The sequence below is a fragment of the Lissotriton vulgaris genome, chromosome 7, assembly GCF_964263255.1.
Source record: "Lissotriton vulgaris chromosome 7, aLisVul1.2, whole genome shotgun sequence".
NCBI lineage: Eukaryota > Metazoa > Chordata > Amphibia > Caudata > Salamandridae > Lissotriton > Lissotriton vulgaris.
The window spans coordinates 1,628,659,609-1,628,684,474 of record NC_141695.1 but is presented as its reverse complement, the minus strand read 5'-3'; the positions used below and the strand labels follow the sequence as shown (position 1 = coordinate 1,628,684,474).

Here is a 24,866-nt window from a genome sequence, read left to right as displayed (position 1 = left end):
ATCCACCATGAAGCACTACAATGATTTGTGGTCAGAATAGTTTAGCAGAGAGCTGTACCGATCCTGTAAAAAACTTTTGTCTAATAAGCCATGCATGACTGAGGAACTTTGCCACACAACACGCAAAAAAAGGCCTTGGCTCAGATCTAAGAATGTGCAGGGCAACCCGATAGTCCAGAGGGCCTAGTTGCCGGCACAATGGTTTCAGTCACTTAGGCCTTGGGGTGTTATATGCCGTGCATGCAAACAAAACATGGGCAACACTTTCTAACCGGGCCCTACCACATGGGCAGACCTTTTGTGTTTGATTGTGTGGGTGCCATTTCGCTGTTGTCTCACCGACAAGAAGTGTGCTGAACCAGAAATGGTTGTAGAACATCCTGTTCCGTGGGGCCTGGATAGTATCTAAAAAGGGTTTTAAGTATCTAGTCTGCCTTTGAAGATAAAATTCTGCCGTTAAGCTACCTTAATTCGGTTTACAGGTTTCTTGATGATCCACCCATTCTCAATAAAGGCATTTGAGCTCTGCTTTCGTTGGTGGATACTGCCTATCCCAGTGCGCTTGAAGCCCCAAGGCTGACATAATTTTCCTAACATTGGAAATTCAGCCTATTTTGCAGCCAGTGTCTAATTGTATCATCTCAGTAAGTGCTACAGCATAAGGAAGGAGTTTGGTGGCCCGCCTAATGCAAGCCCAAAAGAGGAGTGAACGCAACCTTGCTATGTCACCAAATGATCGCCTCCCCACATCAAGCATTAGACTGGCAAGGGGGACGTTTTAGGGCAACATCACCAGGTCCCTGAGGAACTTATACTCGGATCTACAGAGATCCTGGGTATCCTCAAATCCCCATAGCTCTGCTCCATACAATTCTGCACTAACTGCTTTGGCATCATAAACCTGGAGGGCTGGGGCCACCAGTTTGGTGTGTGAGAGGCAATGTTCCCTCCTGAGTACTCCAGCTACATACTTGTGCACCAGCAGCATCTTCGATGGGTGGGGCTTCCATGACAATTTGTCAGAAAGTCGGACACCAAGATAGTCAAATGTGCTCACCCTTTCCAGAGATATCGGACCTAGTTAAGGGCTGCTAACCAACCCCCTGTCTTCACAGAAAAATTTAACCTATTGAGCAGTCGCTGCAACCTTTCTGGGGTCGTGGACACCAGTAAGGTGTCGTCAGCAAAGAGGCGGGTTGGAACCTTTTCACCCCCTAGGTTTGCTGCATCTGCTGGGCCTTCTTGCACAAAGCTAACCACCCGTTCATATAAAGAGAGAATAAGGTGGGAGCCAAAACACAGCTCTGTCGAACTTCCCTGTTGAATGGGATGCGCTCTGTCAGCTGTCCTTTCACCCTCCCCACCATCTGACCTGGGCATAATTTCCTTCATGTAGCTAGACCAGGAGGGTAAGGATAATGTAGAGATGCCCATTTCTTTAAGCATCAGCCACAATCTGCTCCTTGGGACTAGGTCAATGGCAGTCTTTAGATCAATGACTGCCAAGTAGAGACTGCCCTTGCCGATCACCAGTACTTTCTAGAAGATAAGTAGCAAACAAAAATCCTGGTTAATTGTTTCTGTTCTTGGCCTGAAACTAGCCTGATACTGTGAAAGAATGGCATCATGTTCTACCCAGAGCTGGATCCTCTGCAGGAGGACTGTGCCAACGACCTTCTTCAGAGCATCAATCAGACTAATGGGCCTGTAATTTGAGGGGTCATCTCGGTAAAGCGGAACCACCTCTGCGCCTTTCCAGGACCCAGGAATAGCAGCCGTGGTGGCTATAGCATTTACCAGAAGAAGAATATAATGTGCCCAGTTCGGGATGTCTGCGAGAAACAAACCGCCTGGCAAACCATCTGGTCCTGCTGCCTTGGAGGGCACTACTCTGCCTATTGAGGCCTCAATCTTGGCTTGGTCAAAAAGCTCAACATCACTGTGGAACCCAAGAGAAGCGTCAAGCTCCGCAGGAGGCATAGCCTCAGTTGTTGAATAGAGGCCACAAAAGTGGTTGTACCACTCCTGGCCTTTGATGTAGTTAGGAGGCGGACGTACCCCTGACTTGCTGCCCCAAGTGACTAAAGTCCAGAATAGTTTAGCATCCTTGGACAAACTAGCTTCCTTGAGTTTCTGCTAGCGGGATTCCTCCCACTCTAGCTTTCCCTGATGCAGAGCAGCTCTGTAGGACTTATTTCCTAATCAAGGGGTAGTTCTTGTCTTTGATTGCTGCAGCTAACAATAGTCGTTTGCCTGTGCAGTCTTTAGTATACCACAAATGGGGCCCTTTTGCTGGCACACTGGACTTATTTCTCAGGATAGGCGCTAGAAAGTATGTTTGAAGTCTGTCCACGATGTGAGAGTGGACCAGAGGAACATCAGCAAACCCACTTGGGCTAGAGTCCTGAAGCTCAAGTGTGCCAGCAGCCAGGTCATGATGTATACCCACAATCTTAGATTCTTGCAGGTCTACCTTCCGCCATTTTAAAAACCTGTTACAGTTCGAGGAGATGATCTCTCTGATGGTAATTAGGGGAAACGTGTTCATTAAATGATGAGGAACTTCCTACTAAGAATTCATAGTTAGGCAGAGAGGTTGTGGTTGCTTTCTGTGGTGGTGCCCATGCACATGTCAATCAGGTCCCCCCAAAGCCTCACATTGACGAGAATATAATCAATGGGAGATTGGCAGCTAGTTCTATTATACATATACGTGATCTGTCCATCCGATGACGTTCTGCCATTAACTGCCCTCAAACCGAACTCTACAGCGAGGGCCTTGAGTTGGGAGCACAGGTTGTGTCCATCTTTTAACAGGGGGGAGATTTAGTGGGGGGGGAAACCCATTTGATATTGTCATCCTCGATTCCCAGCAGATCATCAGTATCCAACGGCTCAAATGTACAATTAAAATCTCCTGCTACCATAATTTAGAGCATATTATATCTCTAGTCACCGATTTTTGGGGCTGACTTCCCCAAATACTCTTGTTATTACAAGTTCCAAACTGAATACTTTCCATCCATGAACTTGGAAATACCTTTCATACCGACGGGTGGATTCTAAATGGCTGTTTGGCCTTTAGATGTTCATGGAATACACATTATTATGCTAAGTAATTCAAATTGTATGATATACATCAACTTGAGCGCATACAGCAAGCATAACTGACTGGATTTTGGAATAGTGGTTGTGACCCTTGTCCCTTTTTTTTATCTCTCATTCTTTCTAAGATTGTACTGAATATAGAGCATCTACCTGCATAATATTTAATAACTATTTTAAATAGATGACTTGTACTCAAATAAACAAGTGAGAAACAAATCACAAGCACTTCGTCACATAAGTATTTGTTTATTATAATCAACAATTCAATAGATTATGGTTGGCCCGTCTTTCCTCTCTTTTGAATGTATATGTATGCTATATCTGCATATTAACATTTTTCTCAAAGATTATAAGGGAGTGACTGGGGTTATACTCAGGAGACTTAATGCTATCTTGCAAAGTGGCTGTAAGTGGTAAATGTTTTTGTCCTTGGGTTCGGAGTATGGTTTCTCTTTATGTGATATTTTCATTATCATGTCATATGTAATGTATTGTTAGTTGCTGTTGAATATTACACTTATACGTAGCAATTATTTTGCATCTATGTACTGTACATTTAATTATGTTACAGCCCTGAAGAAGTCCAGTCGTTCGAGGAAACGTATTGGCTGTTTTGTGCTGTAACCATTGAATGTTCCTACAAATGAAAATAAACCGAAGAATGGGAAAATATTTGAAATTTGATATCTCTCGGGGTACACCACTGGTTGTGTTATTAGTACATCTGACCATATGGTCCTATCCCTGTGCAGCTGGTGCTTATAGTGAGTGCACACAGCCTTGTAACATATAGATCTCTTTGATGTACACTGTGAACGAGTAGGGGGTGCGGTTTTCACGGGTCACTGTCCCGTTCATTTGTTGCTTTACCATATGTTGTATGTTTTTTCTAACGTACCTTTGTGCTTTTGGGCTGTCTTTATGTCTACTGTTTAAAATTTTGGGGATACAGTTATCCCTTGTGCAAAACATAGTCTTTGTATCCCAAACGCAACAATAAAATAATTTCAAACTCAATGCATCTATAGCATCCCGGAAGTCCGATTTTGTTCACGTATGTGTTAGTGTTGCAATTGTGCGATGTCATCAAACCCAGGCTTAAAATTCTAAAGTGAAGCCTCCTAAAAATGTAATCTTAATCAGAACTTGAATGTATTGATATTGCAGTATTCAGGTTGGGAAGAAAACAAAATGCTGAATTCATATGTACCTTTAGCGGGAGGCTTGCAAAACCTGTCCTCATTGTCCAAGCAGCACTTCTGAACCAGATGGCAGCCTTCATCCTTCTCACAGTACAAATCCACAAATGGATCTTTAACATGGACTCTCTCGCCTGGACACACTCCAGGCCTCTCTGTCAGAACCCAAAAGCAATAAGAGCCATGCGTCAGTACATTTATAGTTCACAGTTGTTTTATATGGACACATTTCTTGTGCAACAGACACTGCATTCTCTACCCTGTAAGTCAGCATCAGGAGGTGGGAGCCAGTGAATGAGAAAACTGTTCCTTTCAAACAGAGGTGGCATTGCCTCACAATAACTTGCACTCTCAACCCCCCAACGAAGTCAATGCCCCACCCATAGCTCTCAACTAAAATTCTAATAAGGGTCTCCAGCCTTTATGCTGGTCCAACTTGAACCTTAGATCCGCATGGCCTACGTCCGCATCCCCTTCCTCGCTCAAAGAGTCAACATCCCTTAATCCCTCTCCTGGACATAATACACATCCATATAAGTATTTGACTACATAGTTATGGATCTCTGTCTATCATGCTCACTTAAATCACAACCTATAAATATGAATTTATAGAAATGATGTGTAAATGTTCAATATTCAATATCATTTTATTTCACAGTCAGTAATACATAAATCAATCAAATTAAATAATAAAAACATACCGTATCTTTCTTTCTCTCTCTCTCTCCATATATGTATATATATATATATATATATATATATATATATATATATATATATATATATATATATTTTTTTTTTTTTTTTTCTGCACTGAATAAATAAGAAAATAAACTTTACTGGTCCGTGTCCGAGTGGTGCTTACCCTGGCTGGGTGTTACTTCGGAGCTAGGTGAGACGGCGGAATGCACAATATATATATATATATATATATATATATATATATATATATATATATATATATATATATATACCTGAGTGGGTCTGCAGCTGCTTATTAGGGAAGCACTTTGCGGAGCAGGTAGTGATTTGTTATTTACGAGAGCGACTTTGTGAGACATCTGTTGGGATTTAAGAACTTGGTGAAGTACATTTGACAGCTGCGACCCACATGGGGAGGAAACAGACTACCAGTCCCACGATACTTTGAGGCAGATGAGAGTAATTAACAAGAACTATTAAAGGGGATGTACTGGCGGTCTTCGTTTGTCGTCATTTGTGAAAACTGCCCACAAAGAAGGGCGTAATGCAGGTCATTTTAAAGAGGATTTTGTCCATGCTTGTCATTCTTGTTCAATACAGCGTTTGAACCAACCTGTGTGTGCGATCTCATTTAAGGGGCAACTCTTTTTCTGTTTATTATATACTAGCAGCCCGTCCCAACGTTGTCCGGGTATGAATTGCTGCCGGCCAGAAGTATATTGTTTTGGAGGATTTCGTTTTTATAGCATTTCTTATCTGAGACAGGCCTGTGAAACGCCCCGATTTACAGTGCACTGCTGATGCACTTAAGAGTGCGCGTTCAGTAGTGTGTGAACTCGAGTTTCCCTACTTTATTTTTCCTTGCAATATTATATAGCGCGAACTCGACAACATGGCAAGAGCACAATTTACATTACAGAAGAGCACATTCATTTGTGGTAGGCACGGGGAGACACAGCGATTTGCCTGGAATCACAGGATGTTGAGCTGATGCCGAGATTCGAACGTAGTTCCCCAGCTCTAAAGTTCGCAATTCTAGAACTTGTGGCGGGAGGTGTGTCTAAAAGTGTATGTCGGTGCTGGCCATGAATGAGAGATACCTGTGCATTTTTCAAATGGGTGGTGAAAAAATATGAGTATGTTGCTGGAGATGTGGGCCGCCGTGCCGCCAATGTACTTACCGGGGGAGGGTAAACACCCATTATCCCGCAAATTTCTTTCCGCATACCATCACTCCGCATACTTTCATTACGAAAGTACCATGACTCCGCATTGCCATTATAACGCATGGCATTACATTTTATATGCTTTTACCACACATATATTTACAATGAAATTCGTTGTAAATGCATGAATGGTAAAAGCATGTTTTTTTTAAATGTTTGGCTAAGGTAAGTATGGGTATATGGGTATATGTTTTGGGGAACTGAGGTATATGTTTTGGGGTGTTTGGTTATTTTAAGGGTTCAGATATAGTGATGGGGTACAGGGGTAGTTTTAGGGTTTAGGGATAGGTATGGGTTTTGGTTACAGGGGTATTTTTAGGGTTCAGGGCTAGGTTTGGGTTTTGGGGTATATGGGTATGTTTAGGGTTCAGGGCTTGGTTTGGGTTTTGGGGTACAGGGGTTTTTTAGGGTTCGGGGGTAGGTTTGGGTTTTGGGGTACAGTGGTATTTTTAGGGTTCAGGGCAAGGTTTGGGTTTTGGGGTACAGGGGTATTTTTAGGGTTCAGGGGTAGGTTTGGGTTTTGAGGTACAGGGGTATTTATAGGGGTCAGGGCTAGGTTTGGGTTTTGGGGTACAGGGGTATTTTTAGGGTTTAGGGATAGGTTAGAGCTGGGGAGCTACGTTCGAATCAGCTCAACATCCTGTGATTCCAGGCATATCGCTTTGTCTCCCCATGCCTACCACAAATGAATGTGTTCTTCTGTAATGTAAATTGTGCTAATGCCATGTTGTCGAGTTCGCGCTTTATAATATTGCAAGGAAAAATAAAGTAGGGAAACTCGAGTTCACACACTACTGAACGCACACTCTTAAGTGCATCAGCAGTGGACTGTGAATCGGGCGTTTCACAGGGCTTTCACAGATAAGAAATGCTATCAAAATGATTTCCTATAAAACAATATACTACTGGCCGGCAGCAATTCATACCCGGACAACGTCGGGACGGGCTGCTATACTAATATAATAAAGAGAGAGCCCAAACCTTTGAGGCGGGTAATCTCAGGAACCACAGCACCAATCACAACACCCAATACAGCGTTGGAAAGGGCAGTTGCAGCAGAAGGACATAGGCTATGCGGACACCCACCATATACATTTAAAAGGTAAAAGAACCGTGCCAGCAAAGTAGTCCCTTGTGGGAGTGTCTTTGTTGTGCTGTGGGCGTGTGCTGGGGGCGTGTGGAACGTACCGCCCTTCATGCCATGTCTCATATCTTGTGCTAATCCCACCCTGCTCCCTTTAAATACCCCTGCACCCCATAATCATAACCAACCCTTACTCCTTAAAATACCCCAACACCCTTAAACACTAACCCATCTTAACCCTATAAATATACCCTCTACCCCAAAACTCAAACCTATCCCTAAACCCTAAAAATACCCCCAAACCAAAACCTAGCCCTGAACCCTATAAATACCATTGTACCTCAAAACCCAAACTACCCCTGAACCCTAAAAATACCCCTGTACCCCAAAACCCAAACCTAGCCCTGAACCCTAAAAATACCACTGCACCCCACAACCCAAACCTACCCCTGAACCCTAAAAAAACCTCTGTACCCCAAAACCCAAACCTAGCCCTGAACCCTTAAAATACCCCTGTACCCCAAAACCCAAACCTACCCCTGAGCCCTAAAAATGCCCCTGTACCCCAAAACCCAAACCTAGCCCTGAACCCTAAAAATAACCCTGTACCCCAAAACCCAAACCTACCCCTGAATCCAAAAAAATCCCTGTACCCCAAATCTTAAACCTAGCCCTGAACCCTAAAAATACCCCTGTACCACAAAACCCAAATCAAGCCCTGAACCCTTAAAATACCCCTGTACCCCAAAGTGCAAACCTACCCCTGAACCCTAACAATGCCCCTTACCCCAAAACCCAAACCTAGCCGTGAACCCTAAAAATACCCCTGTACCCCAAAACCCCTACCTATCCATAAACCCTAAAACTACCCCTGTACCCCATAACCCAAAACTATATCTGAACCCTTAAAATACCCAAACACCCCAAAACATATACCTCAGTACCCCAAAACATATACCCCTATACCCATACTTACCTTATCCAAACATTTGAAAAAAACATGCTTTTACCACTCATGCATTTACAACGAATTTCGTTGTAAATGTATGCGTGGTAAAAGCATATAAAATGTAATGCCATGCGTTATAATGGCATTGCGGAGTCATGGTACTTTCGTAATGAAAGTATGCGGAATGATGGTATGCGGAAAGAATGGGTGTTTACCCTCCCCTGGTAAGTACATTGGTGGTACTGCGGCCCACATCTCCAGCAACATACTCATATTTTTTCACCACCCATTTGAAAAATGCACAGGTATCTCTCATTCATGGCCAGCACCGACATACACTTTTAGACACACCTCCTGCCACAAATTCTAGAATTGCGAACTTTAGAGCTGGGGAGCTACGTTCGAATCTCTGCGTCAGCTTAACATCCTGTGTTTCCAGGCAAATCACTTTGTCTCGCGTGCCTACCACAAATGAATGTGTTCTGTAATGTAAATTGTGCTCATGCCATGTTGTCGAGTTCGCGCTATATAATATTGCAAGGAAAAATAAAGTAGGGAAATTCGAGTTCACACACTACTGAACGCGCACTCTTAAGTGCATCAGCAGTGCACTGTGAATGGGAGCGTTTCACAGACCTGTCACAGATAAGAAATGCTATCAAAACGAAATCCTACAAAACAATATACTACTGGCAGGCAGCAATTCATACCCGGACAACGTCGGGACGAGCTGCTAGTATTTTATATATTGAACAACACTCCTCCATCAAGTAGCGCATTGAGCCAACCAGCCGGTATGTAAGCTAAAATTCAATTTATTTTAATCAAGGCATAATACTGCATAACGCGTTTCAACCCTCCCGTGTCTTAGTCATATGCAAATGCAGGGTAGTTATTCATTCGTCTTTTAAGGCACATGGTAAACAGATATTGAGGATGACTTCATTTTAAGTGAGTTCTAATTAATACCTGTTGTGTTTTTAAATTCCTTAGTTTAGAAGCAAATGCAGTCCGCAGTATCTCAAGCATGTACAGTTTTCATTTTTAAATGGTTCAGAGATATTCTCGCATTTTCATTGTCACTTCACTTCAGTAAATAACCATCACAGACTACATTATCTATTGTGTTTGTGTCAGTCAATTACTTACATACATTGCCTCAAAGAAATCAATTTCAGATAGGGCTGGTAAACAAATGTCCTGCCACTCACGAAAGACGACACCTCTGCCTTCAAGTTTAAAAAAAATATATATATATATATATATCCTACGTAAAAGTTCTCCCAACTTCAAAGAGCCAGCATACAGGTAGGTTCAGTAATTTTGTTTTTATTTTCAGGAAAACAGCGTGGAATGATGAAAACAAAGTCCATGCAATGTACAAGCCTGACGTGTTTCATGCTCCCCTGAGCATTTCTTCAGAGGCTTCTGTAAACTCTGTGTGGAGCTTTCAGAGTATTTCAATGATAGCACCTGCTCCAGTGGGCGTTGGCGCCCCCAGGGCCTGCTGGTGCTAGTAGTTCAATAAATCATGCTGCAGTGAGCTGCTGCCAGAGTGAAATAATACTTCGAAATTAAAACCGGAGTGGGTCTGGAAAATGTTCAATTTACTCTGCACTGCAAATAACATCCTGAAAAACGACCTTGCCTGCCAATTCCTGCTGTATGCCATGTGACTGCAGCTTGGACCACTTCCATGTGGTAGGGCTCTTCCGCGATCGGGACCGGCCGGTAAACAAATCCAACGTAAAAGTTGTCCCAACTTCAAAGAGCCAGCATACAGGTAGGTTCAGTAATTTTTTTTTTTTCAGGAAAACAGCGTAGAATGATGAAAACAAAGTCCATACAATTTGAGTGCCGGATGATTTCCTTGGGAATGAATGGATATCCTATTTTGAATATATATATATATGTATGTATATTTGTTTTGCTTGTTAGAGGAATGAAAATAAGTAATTAAATATATTAAAAATGTAAATAAAAAAAATATTATATGCATACATATATCTATAACTTAATGGTTATATCCATATATAAGTAGATTAGTACATCAATAAAATGTAAGATGATTAGTGTATGCTTATGGATTTACTTTCCTGTAATAACACATATCTGTCACAATGTGTAAATATGATTATAGCAATCACATAGGTAAAAGTGCTCCACTGTTGAAATATTGGGAGTCAAATATAAAAAAAAAAATAATAAATACACTTTTAAAAAACTTCAATGTACAGCCAAATCGGTAAGTCTGTGTTGAAAAATATGTATCCATGCATGTACATATGGGACTTTATCCAGTACAATTTTATATCTCATAATTATCCATGTTTATCATGTCAAATTATCTATGTATGTGTAACTCTTTTGTGTGGAGATGTATCTACATATTGGCTTCTTTCTCTCCAGCTGCTGAAAAAAATCAACTCGTATCTTTGATACCTTAATTATCCAAGATGACAGATAATGTACCTCCAGGTGGGAGGCTGAGACTATGAGCACTGGGAGGAAAAAATAAGGGGAGAGGATGTGGTGTAAAAGCCTGAGCTGCCTAGTTCGGAGCTGGGGAGACAGGTTCGAGTGTCGGTGTTGGCTCAACAACCTGTGATTCTGGCCAAATCACTTAATCCCCCTGTGCTTAAAAACAAAGAAATATGATGTATCCCTGTCTAAATGTACCTGGTGCTCACGTAAAGCGCTCCCATACCTTCGGGTCGGCTGCGCGTTATCAAAACTGCAAAACTGACCCTTCAAATAAGAGAGGCTTTCAACGTTATGACGTCACCCCCAGTACAGATACTAACTTCTCTCACAAAGACTCGCCTCCCGCTCACAGTCACTGTCCGGTGTCCACCTGTCTCCGAAAGTCTCCTCGGCCTCCTCTCACCGTCCTCTGAGCTCACCTGGAACCCCCAAAAGGTTTTGAGGAGCTGACACGTCAGCTATGAGGCTTTGACAATCACTATACTCACCTCTACTCCCACCCCACCCTCCCCTTGCCGTAAGTGGCACAGTACTCACCTCCCCGTGCCGCGTGCAGCCCGCAGAGGGCGAGGGCCGCTGCCAGCAGCAAGAAGGATGTGCTGCACCCTGGTTTCATGGTGACGCTGTGATCCGTTTGACTGCAGGCCTCACCGAGTCTGGGCTTTTATGCCCTCGCCAAAGGCACCGCCGGGTGGGTTTGGCATGGGAAACAACAGGTTGAGTTTGTTTGGCCTTTCCTGGTTGGGTATTTCACAATCCACCCATGTGTTTTTGCCATGGGAGCATTTCCTGTTTGGCCGTACATATCCTCCTTGGGATGTGCCAGTGAGCCACAGACTATCGAGTCTGTTTCCCACTTGCCTCAAAATGGTGCAGTGTACAAAGTTGGGTTGTTCTGCAAAAATCCAAAAGGTGTAAGTTCCAAACGGCTTTTTTTGGCCATACAGGGCAAATGCTGGTATTGGAGCAGTGGTCGAAGTGGGTGGGATCGGAAGGGCAAGGCATGCCCCTACTTCTTTAATTCAAAAGATTCTGTTCCCCTACTTTTATATTTTTAAAAATGCATACCAGTGCGGCAGAAATAGCGATGGCCTACAGATAAGGCTGGGCGTTTGTGTCCGTCTGGGGACGGGTGGGTGGTCAGAGAAGTAAAAGGACTCTGTCTTTTCCTTCTTCCCTGGGAAGACAAGGACAGTGTCCACTTCTGCTCTGCCATCGGCAGTCCCCCCCTCCTTGCTTTCATCCATCTATTCCCTCTCTTTCTTTCTAGCTCCTCCTCACTTTCTGAAAACTGTGACTTCAAGAAACAGTTCTCACCTCCTCTTTCCTCCTTTCGTTTATTTGTTCCCCTTTGTAATGGATCCAAAAATGAAAAAAATATTTTGCTGTAAATGTCGTCTTTTCTGACATTTTCTATTCCAAAGTGCAGCCTCGGAAATAAAGGTTAAAAATATGAAAAATAAATAACTAACTAAATAAAACAAGACATAGTGGTTGTAAATTGGCCAGATTGATTTTATTCACACCCAAACACATTAGCATCACTTTTACAGAGTTTGCCAATGAAGCGCTACTTTTGTTTTCTTGTTTTCCCTGGATGGGGAAGTGCACCAATCCTGGAGGTACTGCAATGCCTGATTGATGGGTGGATTGGAAAACAAAATGTGTACCGCGGCCCTGTGTTCACGGATGTGGTCTTTTTAAACCATACTGCTTACGTTTTCTAAGGATATAAGCAATGAACATTGAAATGGGTCCATTCAGGGCCCTGTAGTCATGTCCCTAACTTTTAAAGCAAAAGCACTCACTGATTTCTGAATAGTGAGTGTAAAAGCATTAAGGTAACGGTGTTGTTCCTGCTGACATTTCAGGTTTTACTTAATCTTGCATTCCTTGAGTGTTTGCTTTTTCCAGGATGTTGTTACTTTGTTTTTAAAAAAACAAAAACAACAAGTGATGGACTGAATGTGGATCAATGTCACACACTCCCCCAGTCAAAAGATCTGGGCCCAAATCCATCGTTTTTTTGCACTCCACACCACCCTGGGTTAGACAATGGCGATATGCAAATCAGCTCTGACCCTGTTGCCCCATGGGAACAGTCCAGTCCGAACTACAAAAGCCATGTCCTTCCCAGAACGGAATCAAGCATCCGAGGACCGGACCGGTTTCGAGGTAACACCTCTCATCAGCCCGGCTAGCTTAACTCCAAGTGGTGTGGAGTGCCTGGGACCCACGTCTGGGCATCCCCAGCGCACTTAGGGCAGCAATTGCAAAAACAACAAGTGATGGACTGAATGTGGATCAATGTCACACACTCCCCCAGTCAAAAGATCTGGGCCCAAATCCATCGTTTTTTTGCACTCCACACCACCCTGGGTTAGACAATGGCGATATGCAAATCAGCTCTGACCCTGTTGCCCCATGGGAACAGTCCAGTCCGAACTACAAAAGCCATGTCCTTCCCAGAACGGAATCAAGCATCCGAGGACCGGACCGGTTTCGAGGTAACACCTCTCATCAGCCCGGCTAGCTTAACTCCAAGTGGTGTGGAGTGCCTGGGACCCACGTCTGGGCATCCCCAGCGCACTTAGGGCGGCAATTGCAAAAACAACAAGTGATGGACTGAATGTGGATCAATGTCACACACTCCCCCAGTCATAAGATCTGGGCCCAAATCCATCGTTTTTTTGCACTCCACACCACCCTGGGTTAGACAATAGCGATATGCAAATCAGCTCTGACCCTGTTGCCCCATGGGAACAGTCCAGTCCGAACTAAAAAAGCCATGTCCTTCCCAGAACGGAATCAAGCATCCGAGGACCGGACCGGTTTCGAGGTAACACCTCTCATCAGCCCGGCTAGCTTAACTCCAAGTGGTGTGGAGTGCCTGGGACCCACGTCTGGGCATCCCCAGCGCACTTAGGGCGGCAATTGCAAAAACAACAAGTGATGGACTGAATGTGGATCAATGTCACACACTCCCCCAGTCAAAAGATCTGGGCCCAAATCCATCGTTTTTTTGCATTCCACACCACCCTGGGTTAGACAATGGCGATATGCAAATCAGCTCTGACCCTGTTGCCCCATGGGAACAGTCCAGTCCGAACTACAAAAGCCATGTCCTTCCCAGAACGGAATCAAGCATCCGAGGACCGGACCGGTTTCGAGGTAACACCTCTCATCAGCCCGGCTAGCTTAACTCCAAGTGGTGTGGAGTGCCTGGGACCCACGTCTGGGCATCCCCAGCGCACTTAGGGCGGCAATTGCAAAAACAACAAGTGATGGACTGAATGTGGATCAATGTCACACACTCCCCCAGTCAATAGATCTGGGCCCAAATCCATCGTTTTTTTGCACTCCACACCACCCTGGGTTAGACAATGGCGATATGCAAATCAGCTCTGACCCTGTTGCCCCATGGGAACAGTCCAGTCCGAACTACAAAAGCCATGTCCTTCCCAGAACGGAATCAAGCATCCGAGGACCGGACCGGTTTCGAGGTAACACCTCTCATCAGCCCGGCTAGCTTAACTCCAAGGGGTGTGGAGTGCCTGTCTGGGCATCCCCAACGCACTTAGGGTGGCAATTGCAAAAACAACAAGTGATGGACTGAATGTGGATCAATGTCACACACTCCCCCAGTCAAAAGATCTGGGCCCAAATCCATCGTTTTTTTGCACTCCACACCACCCTGGGTTAGACAATGGCGATATGCAAATCAGCTCTGACCCTGTTGCCCCATGGGAATAGTCCAGTCCGAACTACAAAAGCCATGTCCTTCCCAGAACGGAATCAAGCATCCGAGGACCGGACCGGTTTCGAGGTAACACCTCTCATCAGCCCGGCTAGCTTAACTCCAAGTGGTGTGGAGTGCCTGGGACCCACGTCTGGGCATCCCCAGTGCACTTAGGGCGGCAATTGCAAAAACAACAAGTGATGGACTGAATGTGGATCAATGTCACACACTCCCCCAGTCAAAAGATCTGGGCCCAAATCCATCGTTTTTTTGCACTCCACACCACCCTGGGTTAGACAATGGCGATATGCAAATCAGCTCTGACCCTGTTGCCCCATGGGAACAGTCCAGTCCGAACTACAAAAGCCATGTCCTTCCCAGAACGGAATCAAGCATCCGAGGACCGGACCGGTTTCGAGGTAACACCTCTCATCAGCCCAGCTAGCTTAACTCCAAGTGGTGTGGAGTGCCTGGGACCCACGTCTGGGCATCCCCAGCGCACTTAGGGCGGCAATTGCAAAAACAACAAGTGATGGACTGAATGTGGATCAATGTCACACACTCCCCCAGTCAAAAGATCTGGGCCCAAATCCATCGTTTTTTTGCACTCCACACCACCCTGGGTTAGACAATGGCGATATGCAAATCAGCTCTGACCCTGTTGCCCCATGGGAACAGTCCAGTCCGAACTACAAAAGCCATGTCCTTCCCAGAACGGAATCAAGCATCCGAGGACCGGACCGGTTTCGAGGTAACACCTCTGATCAGCCCGGCTAGCTTAACTCCAAGTGGTGTGGAGTGCCTGGGACCCACGTCTGGGCATCCCCAGCGCACTTAGGGCGGCAATTGCAAAAACAACAAGTGATGGGCTGAATGTGGATCAATGTCACACACTCCCCCAGTCAAAAGATCTGGGCCCAAATCCATCGTTTTTTTGCACTCCACACCACCCTGGGTTAGACAATGGCGATATGCAAATCAGCTCTGACCCTGTTGCCCCATGGGAACAGTCCAGTCCGAACTACAAAAGCCATGTCCTTCCCAGAACGGAATCAAGCATCCGAGGACCGGACCGGTTTCGAGGTAACACCTCTCATCAGCCCGGCTAGCTTAACTCCAAGTGGTGTGGAGTGCCTGGGACCCACGTCTGGGCATCCCCAGCGCACTTAGGGCGGCAATTGCAAAAACAACAAGTGATGGACTGAATGTGGATCAATGTCACACACTCCCCCAGTCAAAAGATCTGGGCCCAAATCCATCGTTTTTTTGCACTCCACACCACCCTGGGTTAGACAATGGCGATATGCAAATCAGCTCTGACCCTGTTGCCCCATGGGAACAGTCCAGTCCGAACTACAAAAGCCATGTCCTTCCCAGAACGGAATCAAGCATCCGAGGACCGGACCGGTTTCGAGGTAACACCTCTCATCAGCCCGGCTAGCTTAACTCCAAGTGGTGTGGAGTGCCTGGGACCCACGTCTGGGCATCCCCAGCGCACTTAGGGCGGCAATTGCAAAAACAACAAGTGATGGGCTGAATGTGGATCAATGTCACACACTCCCCCAGTCAAAAGATCTGGGCCCAAATCCATCGTTTTTTTGCACTCCACACCACCCTGGGTTAGACAATGGCGATATGCAAATCAGCTCTGACCCTGTTGCCCCATGGGAACAGTCCAGTCCGAACTACAAAAGCCATGTCCTTCCCAGAACGGAATCAAGCATCCGAGGACCGGACCGGTTTCGAGGTAACACCTCTCATCAGCCCGGCTAGCTTAACTCCAAGTGGTGTGGAGTGCCTGGGACCCACGTCTGGGCATCCCCAGCGCACTTAGGGCGGCAATTGCAAAAACAACAAGTGATGGACTGAATGTGGATCAATGTCACACACTCCCCCAGTCAAAAGATCTGGGCCCAAATCCATCGTTTTTTTGCACTCCACACCACCCTGGGTTAGACAATGGCGATATGCAAATCAGCTCTGACCCTGTTGCCCCATGGGAACAGTCCAGTCCGAACTACAAAAGCCATGTCCTTCCCAGAACGGAATCAAGCATCCGAGGACCGGACCGGTTTCGAGGTAACACCTCTCATCAGCCCGGCTAGCTTAACTCCAAGTGGTGTGGAGTGCCTGGGACCCACGTCTGGGCATCCCCAGCGCACTTAGGGCGGCAATTGCAAAAACAACAAGTGATGGACTGAATGTGGATCAATGTCACACACTCCCCCAGTCAAAAGATCTGGGCCCAAATCCATCGTTTTTTTGCACTCCACACCACCCTGGGTTAGACAATGGCGATATGCAAATCAGCTCTGACCCTGTTGCCCCATGGGAACAGTCCAGTCCGAACTACAAAAGCCATGTCCTTCCCAGAACGGAATCAAGCATCCGAGGACCGGACCGGTTTCGAGGTAACACCTCTCATCAGCCCAGCTAGCTTAACTCCAAGTGGTGTGGAGTGCCTGGGACCCACGTCTGGGCATCCCCAGCGCACTTAGGGCGGCAATTGCAAAAACAACAAGTGATGGACTGAATGTGGATCAATGTCACACACTCCCCCAGTCAAAAGATCTGGGCCCAAATCCATCGTTTTTTTGCACTCCGCACCACCCTGGGTTAGACAATGGCGATATGCAAATCAGCTCTGACCCTGTTGCCCCATGGGAACAGTCCAGTCGGAACTACAAAAGCCATGTCCTTCCCAGAACGGAATCAAGCATCCGAGGACCGGACCGGTTTCGAGGTAACACCTCTCATCAGCCCGGCTAGCTTAACTCCAAGTGGTGTGGAGTGCCTGGGACCCACGTCTGGGCATCCCCAGCGCACTTAGGGCAGCAATTGCAAAAACAACAAGTGATGGACTGAATGTGGATCAATGTCACACACTCCCCCAGTCAAAAGATCTGGGCCCAAATCCATCGTTTTTTTGCACTCCACACCACCCTGGGTTAGACAATGGCGATATGCAAATCAGCTCTGACCCTGTTGCCCCATGGGAACAGTCCAGTCCGAACTACAAAAGCCATGTCCTTCCCAGAACGGAATCAAGCATCCGAGGACCGGACTGGTTTCGAGGTAACACCTCTCATCAGTCCGGCTAGCTTAACTCCAAGTGGTGTGGAGTGCCTGGGACCCACGTCTGGGCATCCCCAGCGCACTTAGGGCGGCAATTGCAAAAACAACAAGTGATGGACTGAATGTGGATCAATGTCACACACTCCCCCAGTCAAAAGATCTGGGCCCAAATCCATCGTTTTTTTGCACTCCACACCACCCTGGGTTAGACAATAGCGATATGCAAATCAGCTCTGACCCTGTTGCCCCATGGGAACAGTCCAGTCCGAACTAAAAAAGCCATGTCCTTCCCAGAACGGAATCAAGCATCCGAGGACCGGACCGGTTTCGAGGTAACACCTCTCATCAGCCCGGCTAGCTTAACTCCAAGTGGTGTGGAGTGCCTGGGACCCACGTCTGGGCATCCCCAGCGCACTTAGGGCGGCAATTGCAAAAACAACAAGTGATGGACTGAATGTGGATCAATGTCACACACTCCCCCAGTCAAAATATCTGGGCCCAAATCCATCGTTTTTTTGCATTCCACACCACCCTGGGTTAGACAATGGCGATATGCAAATCAGCTCTGACCCTGTTGCCCCATGGGAACAGTCCAGTCCGAACTACAAAAGCCATGTCCTTCCCAGAACGGAATCAAGCATCCGAGGACCGGACCGGTTTCGAGGTAACACCTCTCATCAGCCCGGCTAGCTTAACTCCAAGTGGTGTGGAGTGCCTGGGACCCACGTCTGGGCATCCCCAGCGCACTTAGGGCGGCAATTGCAAAAACAACAAGTGATGGACTGAATGTGGATCAATGTCACACACTCCCCCAGTCAATAGATCTGGGCCCAAATCCATCGTTTTTTTGCACTCCACACCACCCTGGGTTAGACAATAGCGATATGCAAATCAGCTCTGACCCTGTTGCCCCATGGGAACAGTCCAGTCCGAACTACAAAAGCCATGTCCTTCCCAGAACGGAATCAAGCATCCGAGGACCGGACCGGTTTCGAGGTAACACCTCTCATCAGCCCGGCTAGCTTAACTCCAAGTGGTGTGGAGTGCCTGTCTGGGCATCCCCAACGCACTTAGGGCGGCAATTGCAAAAACAACAATGATGGACTGAATGTGGATCAATGTCACACACTCCCCCAGTCAAAAGATCTGGGCCCAAATCCATCGTTTTTTTGCACTCCACACCACCCTGGGTTAGACAATGGCGATATGCAAATCAGCTCTGACCCTGTTGCCCCATGGGAACAGTCCAGTCCGAACTACAAAAGCCATGTCCTTCCCAGAACGGAATCAAGCATCCGAGGACCGGACCGGTTTCGAGGTAACACCTCTCATCAGCCCGGCTAGCTTAACTCCAAGTGGTGTGGAGTGCCTGGGACCCACGTCTGGGCATCCCCAGTGCACTTAGGGCGGCAATTGCAAAAACAACAAGTGATGGACTGAATGTGGATCAATGTCACACACTCCCCCAGTCAAAAGATCTGGGCCCAAATCCATCGTTTTTTTGCACTCCACACCACCCTGGGTTAGACAATGGCGATATGCAAATCAGCTCTGACCCTGTTGCCCCATGGGAACAGTCCAGTCCGAACTACAAAAGCCATGTCCTTCCCAGAACGGAATCAAGCATCCGAGGACCGGACCGGTTTCGAGGTAACACCTCTCATCAGCCCGGCTAGCTTAACTCCAAGTGGTGTGGAGTGCCTGGGACCCACGTCTGGGCATCCCCAGCGCACTTAGGGCGGCAATTGCAAAAACAACAAGTGATGGACTGAATGTGGATCAATGTCACACACTCCCCCAGTCAAAAGATCTGGGCCCAAATCCATCGTTTTTTTGCACTCCACACCACCCTGGGTTAGACAATGGCGATATGCAAATCAGCTCTGACCCTGTTGCCCCATGGGAACAGTCCAGTCCGAACTACAAAAGCCATGTCCTTCCCAGAACGGAATCAAGCATCCGAGGACCGGACCGGTTTCGAGGTAACACCTCTCATCAGCCCGGCTAGCTTAACTCCAAGTGGTGTGGAGTGCCTGGGACCCACGTCTGGGCATCCCCAGCGCACTTAGGGCGGCAATTGCAAAAACAACAAGTGATGGACTGAATGTGGATCAATGTCACACACTCCCCCAGTCAAAAGATCTGGGCCCAAATCCATCGTTTTTTTGCACTCCACACCACCCTGGGTTAGACAATGGCGATATGCAAATCAGCTCTGACCCTGTTGCCCCATGGGAACAGTCCAGTCCGAACTACAAAAGCCATGTCCTTCCCAGAACGGAATCAAGCATCCGAGGACCGGACCGGTTTCGAGGTAACACCTCTCATCAGCCCGGCTAGCTTAACTCCAAGTGGTGTGGAGTGCCTGGGACCCACGTCTGGGCATCCCCAGCGCACTTAGGGCGGCAATTGCAAAAACAACAAGTGATGGACTGAATGTGGATCAATGTCACACACTCCCCCAGTCAAAAGATCTGGGCCAAAATCCATAGTTTTTTTGCACTCCACACCACCCTGGGTTAGACAATGGCGATATGCAAATCAGCTCTGACCCTGTTGCCCCATGGGAACAGTCCAGTCCGAACTACAAAAGCCATGTCCTTCCCAGAACGGAATCAAGCATCCGAGGACCGGACCGGTTTCGAGGTAACATCTCTCATCAGCCCGGCTAGCTTAACTCCAAGTGATGTGGAGTGCCTGGGACCCACGTCTGGGCATCCCCAGCGCACTTAGGGCGGCAATTGCAAAAACAACAAGTGATGGACTGAATGTGGATCAATGTCACACACTCCCCCAGTCAAAAGATCTGGGCCCAAATCCATCGTTTTTTTGCACTCCACACCACCCTGGGTTAGACAATGGCGATATGCAAATCAGCTCTGACCCTGTTGCCCCATGGGAACAGTCCAGTCCGAACTACAAAAGCCATGTCCTTCCCAGAACGGAATCAAGCATCCGAGGACCGGACCGGTTTCGAGGTAACACCTCTCATCAGCCCGGCTAGCTTAACTCCAAGTGGTGTGGAGTGCCTGGGACCCACGTCTGGGCATCCCCAGCGCACTTAGGGCGGCAATTGCAAAAACAACAAGTGATGGACTGAATGTGGATCAATGTCACACACTCCCCCAGTCAAAAGATCTGGGCCCAAATCCATCGTTTTTTTGCACTCCACACCACCCTGGGTTAGACAATGGCGATATGCAAATCAGCTCTGACCCTGTTGCCCCATGGGAACAGTCCAGTCCGAACTACAAAAGCCATGTCCTTCCCAGAACGGAATCAAGCATCCGAGGACCGGACCGGTTTCGAGGTAACACCTCTCATCAGCCCAGCTAGCTTAACTCCAAGTGGTGTGGAGTGCCTGGGACCCACGTCTGGGCATCCCCAGCGCACTTAGGGCGGCAATTGCAAAAACAACAAGTGATGGACTGAATGTGGATCAATGTCACACACTCCCCCAGTCAAAAGATCTGGGCCCAAATCCATCGTTTTTTTGCACTCCACACCACCCTGGGTTAGACAATGGCGATATGCAAATCAGCTCTGACCCTGTTGCCCCATGGGAACAGTCCAGTCCGAACTACAAAAGCCATGTCCTTCCCAGAACGGAATCAAGCATCCGAGGACCGGACCGGTTTCGAGGTAACACCTCTCATCAGCCCGGCTAGCTTAACTCCAAGTGGTGTGGAGTGCCTGGGACCCACGTCTGGGCATCCCCAGCGCACTTAGGGCGGCAATTGCAGTTCGGACTGGACTGTTCCCATGGGGCACAGGGTCAGAGCTGATTTGCATATCGCCATTGTCTAACCCAGGGTGGTGTGGGGTGCAAAAAAACGATGGATTTGGGCCCAGATCTTCGGACTGGGGTGAATGTGTGACATTGATCCACATTCGGTCCATCAACTGTTTTGTTTGCAAATTCCGCCCTAAGTGCGCTGGGGATGCTCAGACGTGGGTCCCAGGCACTCCACACCACTGGAGTCAAGCTAGCCGGGCTGATGAAAGGTGTTACCTCGAAACCGGTCCGGTCCTCGGATGCTTGATTCCGTTCTGGGAAGGACATGGCTTTTGTAGTTCGGACTGGACTGTTCCCATGGGGCACAGGGTCAGAGCTGATTTGCATATCGCCATTGTCTAACCCAGGGTGGTGCGGGGTGCAAAAAAACGATGGATTTGGGCCCAGATCTTCGGACTGGGGTGAATGTGTGACATTGATCCACATTCGGTCCATCAACTGTTTTGTTTGCAAATTCCGCCCTAAGTGCGCTGGGGATGCTCAGACGTGGGTCCCAGGCACTCCACACCACTGGAGTCAAGCTAGCTGGGCTGATGAAAGGTGTTACCTCGAAACCGGTCCGGTCCTCGGATGCTTGATTCCGTTCTGGGAAGGACATGGCTTTTGTAGTTCGGACTGGACTGTTCCCATGGGGCACAGGGTCAGAGCTGATTTGCATATCGCCATTGTCTAACCCAGGGTGGTGTGGGGTGCAAAAAAACGATGGATTTGGGCCCAGATCTTCGGACTGGGGTGAATGTGTGACATTGATCCACATTCGGTCCATCAACTGTTTTGTTTGCAAATTCCGCCCTAAGTGCGCTGGGGATGCTCAGACGTGGGTCCCAGGCACTCCACACCACTGGAGTCAAGCTAGCCGGGCTGATGAAAGGTGTTACCTCGAAACCGGTCCGGTCCTCGGATGCTTGATTCCGTTCTGGGAAGGACATGGCTTTTGTAGTTCGGACTGGACTGTTCCCATGGGGCACAGGGTCAGAGCTGATTTGCATATCGCCATTGTCTAACCCAGGGTGGTGTGGGGTGCAAAAAAACGATGGATTTGGGCCCAGATCTTCGGACTGGGGTGAATGTGTGACATTGATCCACATTCGGTCCATCAACTGTTTTGTTTGCAAATTCCGCCCTAAGTGCGCTGGGGATGCTCAGACGTGGGTCCCAGGCACTCCACACCACTGGAGTCAAGCTAGCCGGGCTGATGAAAGGTGTTACCTCGAAACCGGTCCGGTCCTCGGATGCTTGATTCCGTTCTGGGAAGGACATGGCTTTTGTAGTTCGGACTGGACTGTTCCCATGGGGCACAGGGTCAGAGCTGATTTGCATATCGCCATTGTCTAACCCAGGGTGGTGTGGGGTGCAAAAAAACGATGGATTTGGGCCCAGATCTTCGGACTGGGGTGAATGTGTGACATTGATCCACATTCGGTCCATCAACTGTTTTGTTTGCAGGTTACTTTGTTTTTAGGCAGCATATTTATCTTGCCTAGTTAGTGTGTAATTTGAATTGAGTCACGTCCAGGTGTTTACAGCGGGGCACAATTGGGTTGTAGTTGAAGGCAGTGCTAGTTTCTCTCAGTTGGGCAGTATGGTGTTCAACGGGGGCAGGGCCGGACTGGCTGCCGGGCAGTTGTGTGTGCTACCGAGCTGGGGGCTGTTTTCGTTGATAGGGACCTGCGATGAAAAACGAAATTCGTTTTGCTTTTTTTATTTCAATGCGCACGCAGGTCCCCATCAACGAAATAAGCCCCCACCACAGAGAAATTAGCCCCCAGCTCGGCAGCACACACAACTGCCCGGTAGCCAGTCCGGCCCTGAACGGATGTAGCACTATGTTCAGAGTTGCCGAATTTGGAACTGGGGAACCAGGTTCAGCCTACATGACCAGTCCCCAGACCTCTATCCTGAGGGATTCATTCCCATGCTAGACCTTAGAAGGCCCTGCAAGACCGTAGAAGCTCAGGTGGTGTAGCTCAAGCAGCTAGACCCTAGCGATGGCAAGTGTGGGTTCACCTTGAAGGCCTGTCCACCACAATCCATACTGAAGGTCACCACCAGTCTTGCGGGCAGACCTATGAAGAAGCACACCTTAGAGCAATAGGGATTCTGTCACTGAGGACACAGGACCCTTGAGAAGGGCTGGCTCTAGGGGGGGTGCAACCGTTGTGACTGCGCCGGGTGCTGACTTTGGGTGGGGGCTCCGTGTTTGCAAGTATATTATGGTTTTAAAAGCATTTGCTGCCTCCTTCTCCTCCAGCAATTTTCGGCAACAATAAAAATGTCATGATAACTCTGATGATTAATGTTCTTCCTAGAGAGAGATCGGAGTTTTGTCTAGCGGACGTTTTGACTCATAAAAAGGTAGTGCAGAGGGTAATGTGCCTGCTGCAAAGAACATGTACCATGCAGATCACAAAGTAGACACAATGTAAATAGGTCAGTGGGTTGCTGCTTTTGTCAGAGAGATCCTTTTGTTACTTGCAGTTTATAAGTTAAAATCCTAACATACAACAGGGAGCTATTAACTTTCATCTAAGAGCTGCATGCAAACTGCAAGGTATAAATTAGAGCGTTATGTTTGTTCCCCAAGTCTTTGATTAACCTAATGTTGCAACAAGTGGTCATTTGCATAGAAATCAATTCTGATTATTAAAGAGAACCCCTAACCATGGTATTACGTTTTAAATTCTGACTTTGTGTTTCTCCAGACCAATCACTGTTAAAAAATATTGCCTACTAGTATGGATGCCATGTGAATCCTACACTTTGTAGTCTTTTGTCTTATGTAGCAATTCCTATATAGTGATTTACACACGTATAATTGATTGTCTCTGTGTAATGTGTGTGATGTAAAGTGCTCTGACACAACACACTGGTATGAGTAGTGCTGTAAATCAATTAAATGCATCTGAGAGAGAGAGTGAGGTTATGGAGACTTGAGGGCCAATGTTAAAAGGTGGTAGAGAGGGACTCTGTGGCGAAGGCAGTTATTGGGGGGCGCCAACAAACATTGTTGCACATGGCGCCACCAGCGCTAAAGCCGGCCCTGCCTTTGAGAACAGTCCGCCTCACCCATTGGTACCGCCATTGGCCTTGTTTCAGCAGTAGCTTCAACTCACCAGGGATCGGCAATGCATGATTTTCAAGCACAACAAACTCAGGGGCATATTACCAACAACTAGCGATAATTTTTGTCTCTAACTTGTTTAGAGACAAAAATTATCGCCGCACATCGGCGATTTTTATCGCAGATAAACCTTGCTATTAACAAGGTTTATCGCAAATGCGATAAAAAACGGCCGAAATGCATGAATATCGCTGAAAAGTCAGCGATATTCATGCATTATCGAGCAAATGCTCTTAGCCATGTTATCCACCTCCCATTGGATAACATGGCTAAGAACTGCTCAGGGCAGGTGTTAGCTTTTGGAGATATTCCCGCTTAGCGCGAATATCTCCAAAAGTTGGTAATAGGAGATAGCGATGTTAGCGACTGTTTTCAGTCGCTAA

At 47.1% G+C, this 24,866-nt stretch overlaps 1 protein-coding gene across 2 annotated transcripts in view; it reads right to left on the bottom strand.

Moving 5' to 3' along the window:
• The window catches only part of LOC147706151 (uncharacterized), a 162,924-nt gene that overhangs the window by 23,993 nt on the left and 114,065 nt on the right, over positions 1-24,866 (bottom strand). The window contains exons 1-2 of one of the 2 annotated variants that reach the window (XM_086932585.1): positions 11,290-11,386; positions 4,319-4,462 (exon numbers count right to left, since the gene is read on the bottom strand). In XM_086932585.1, coding sequence (XP_086788711.1) covers positions 4,319-4,462; positions 11,290-11,368 — 223 coding nt within the window. In that variant the 5' untranslated portion in view covers positions 11,369-11,386. Of the gene's footprint in view, positions 1-4,318; positions 4,463-11,289; positions 11,387-24,866 lie in introns of those variants that run through there. The other variant, XM_086932586.1, reaches the window with a different exon arrangement.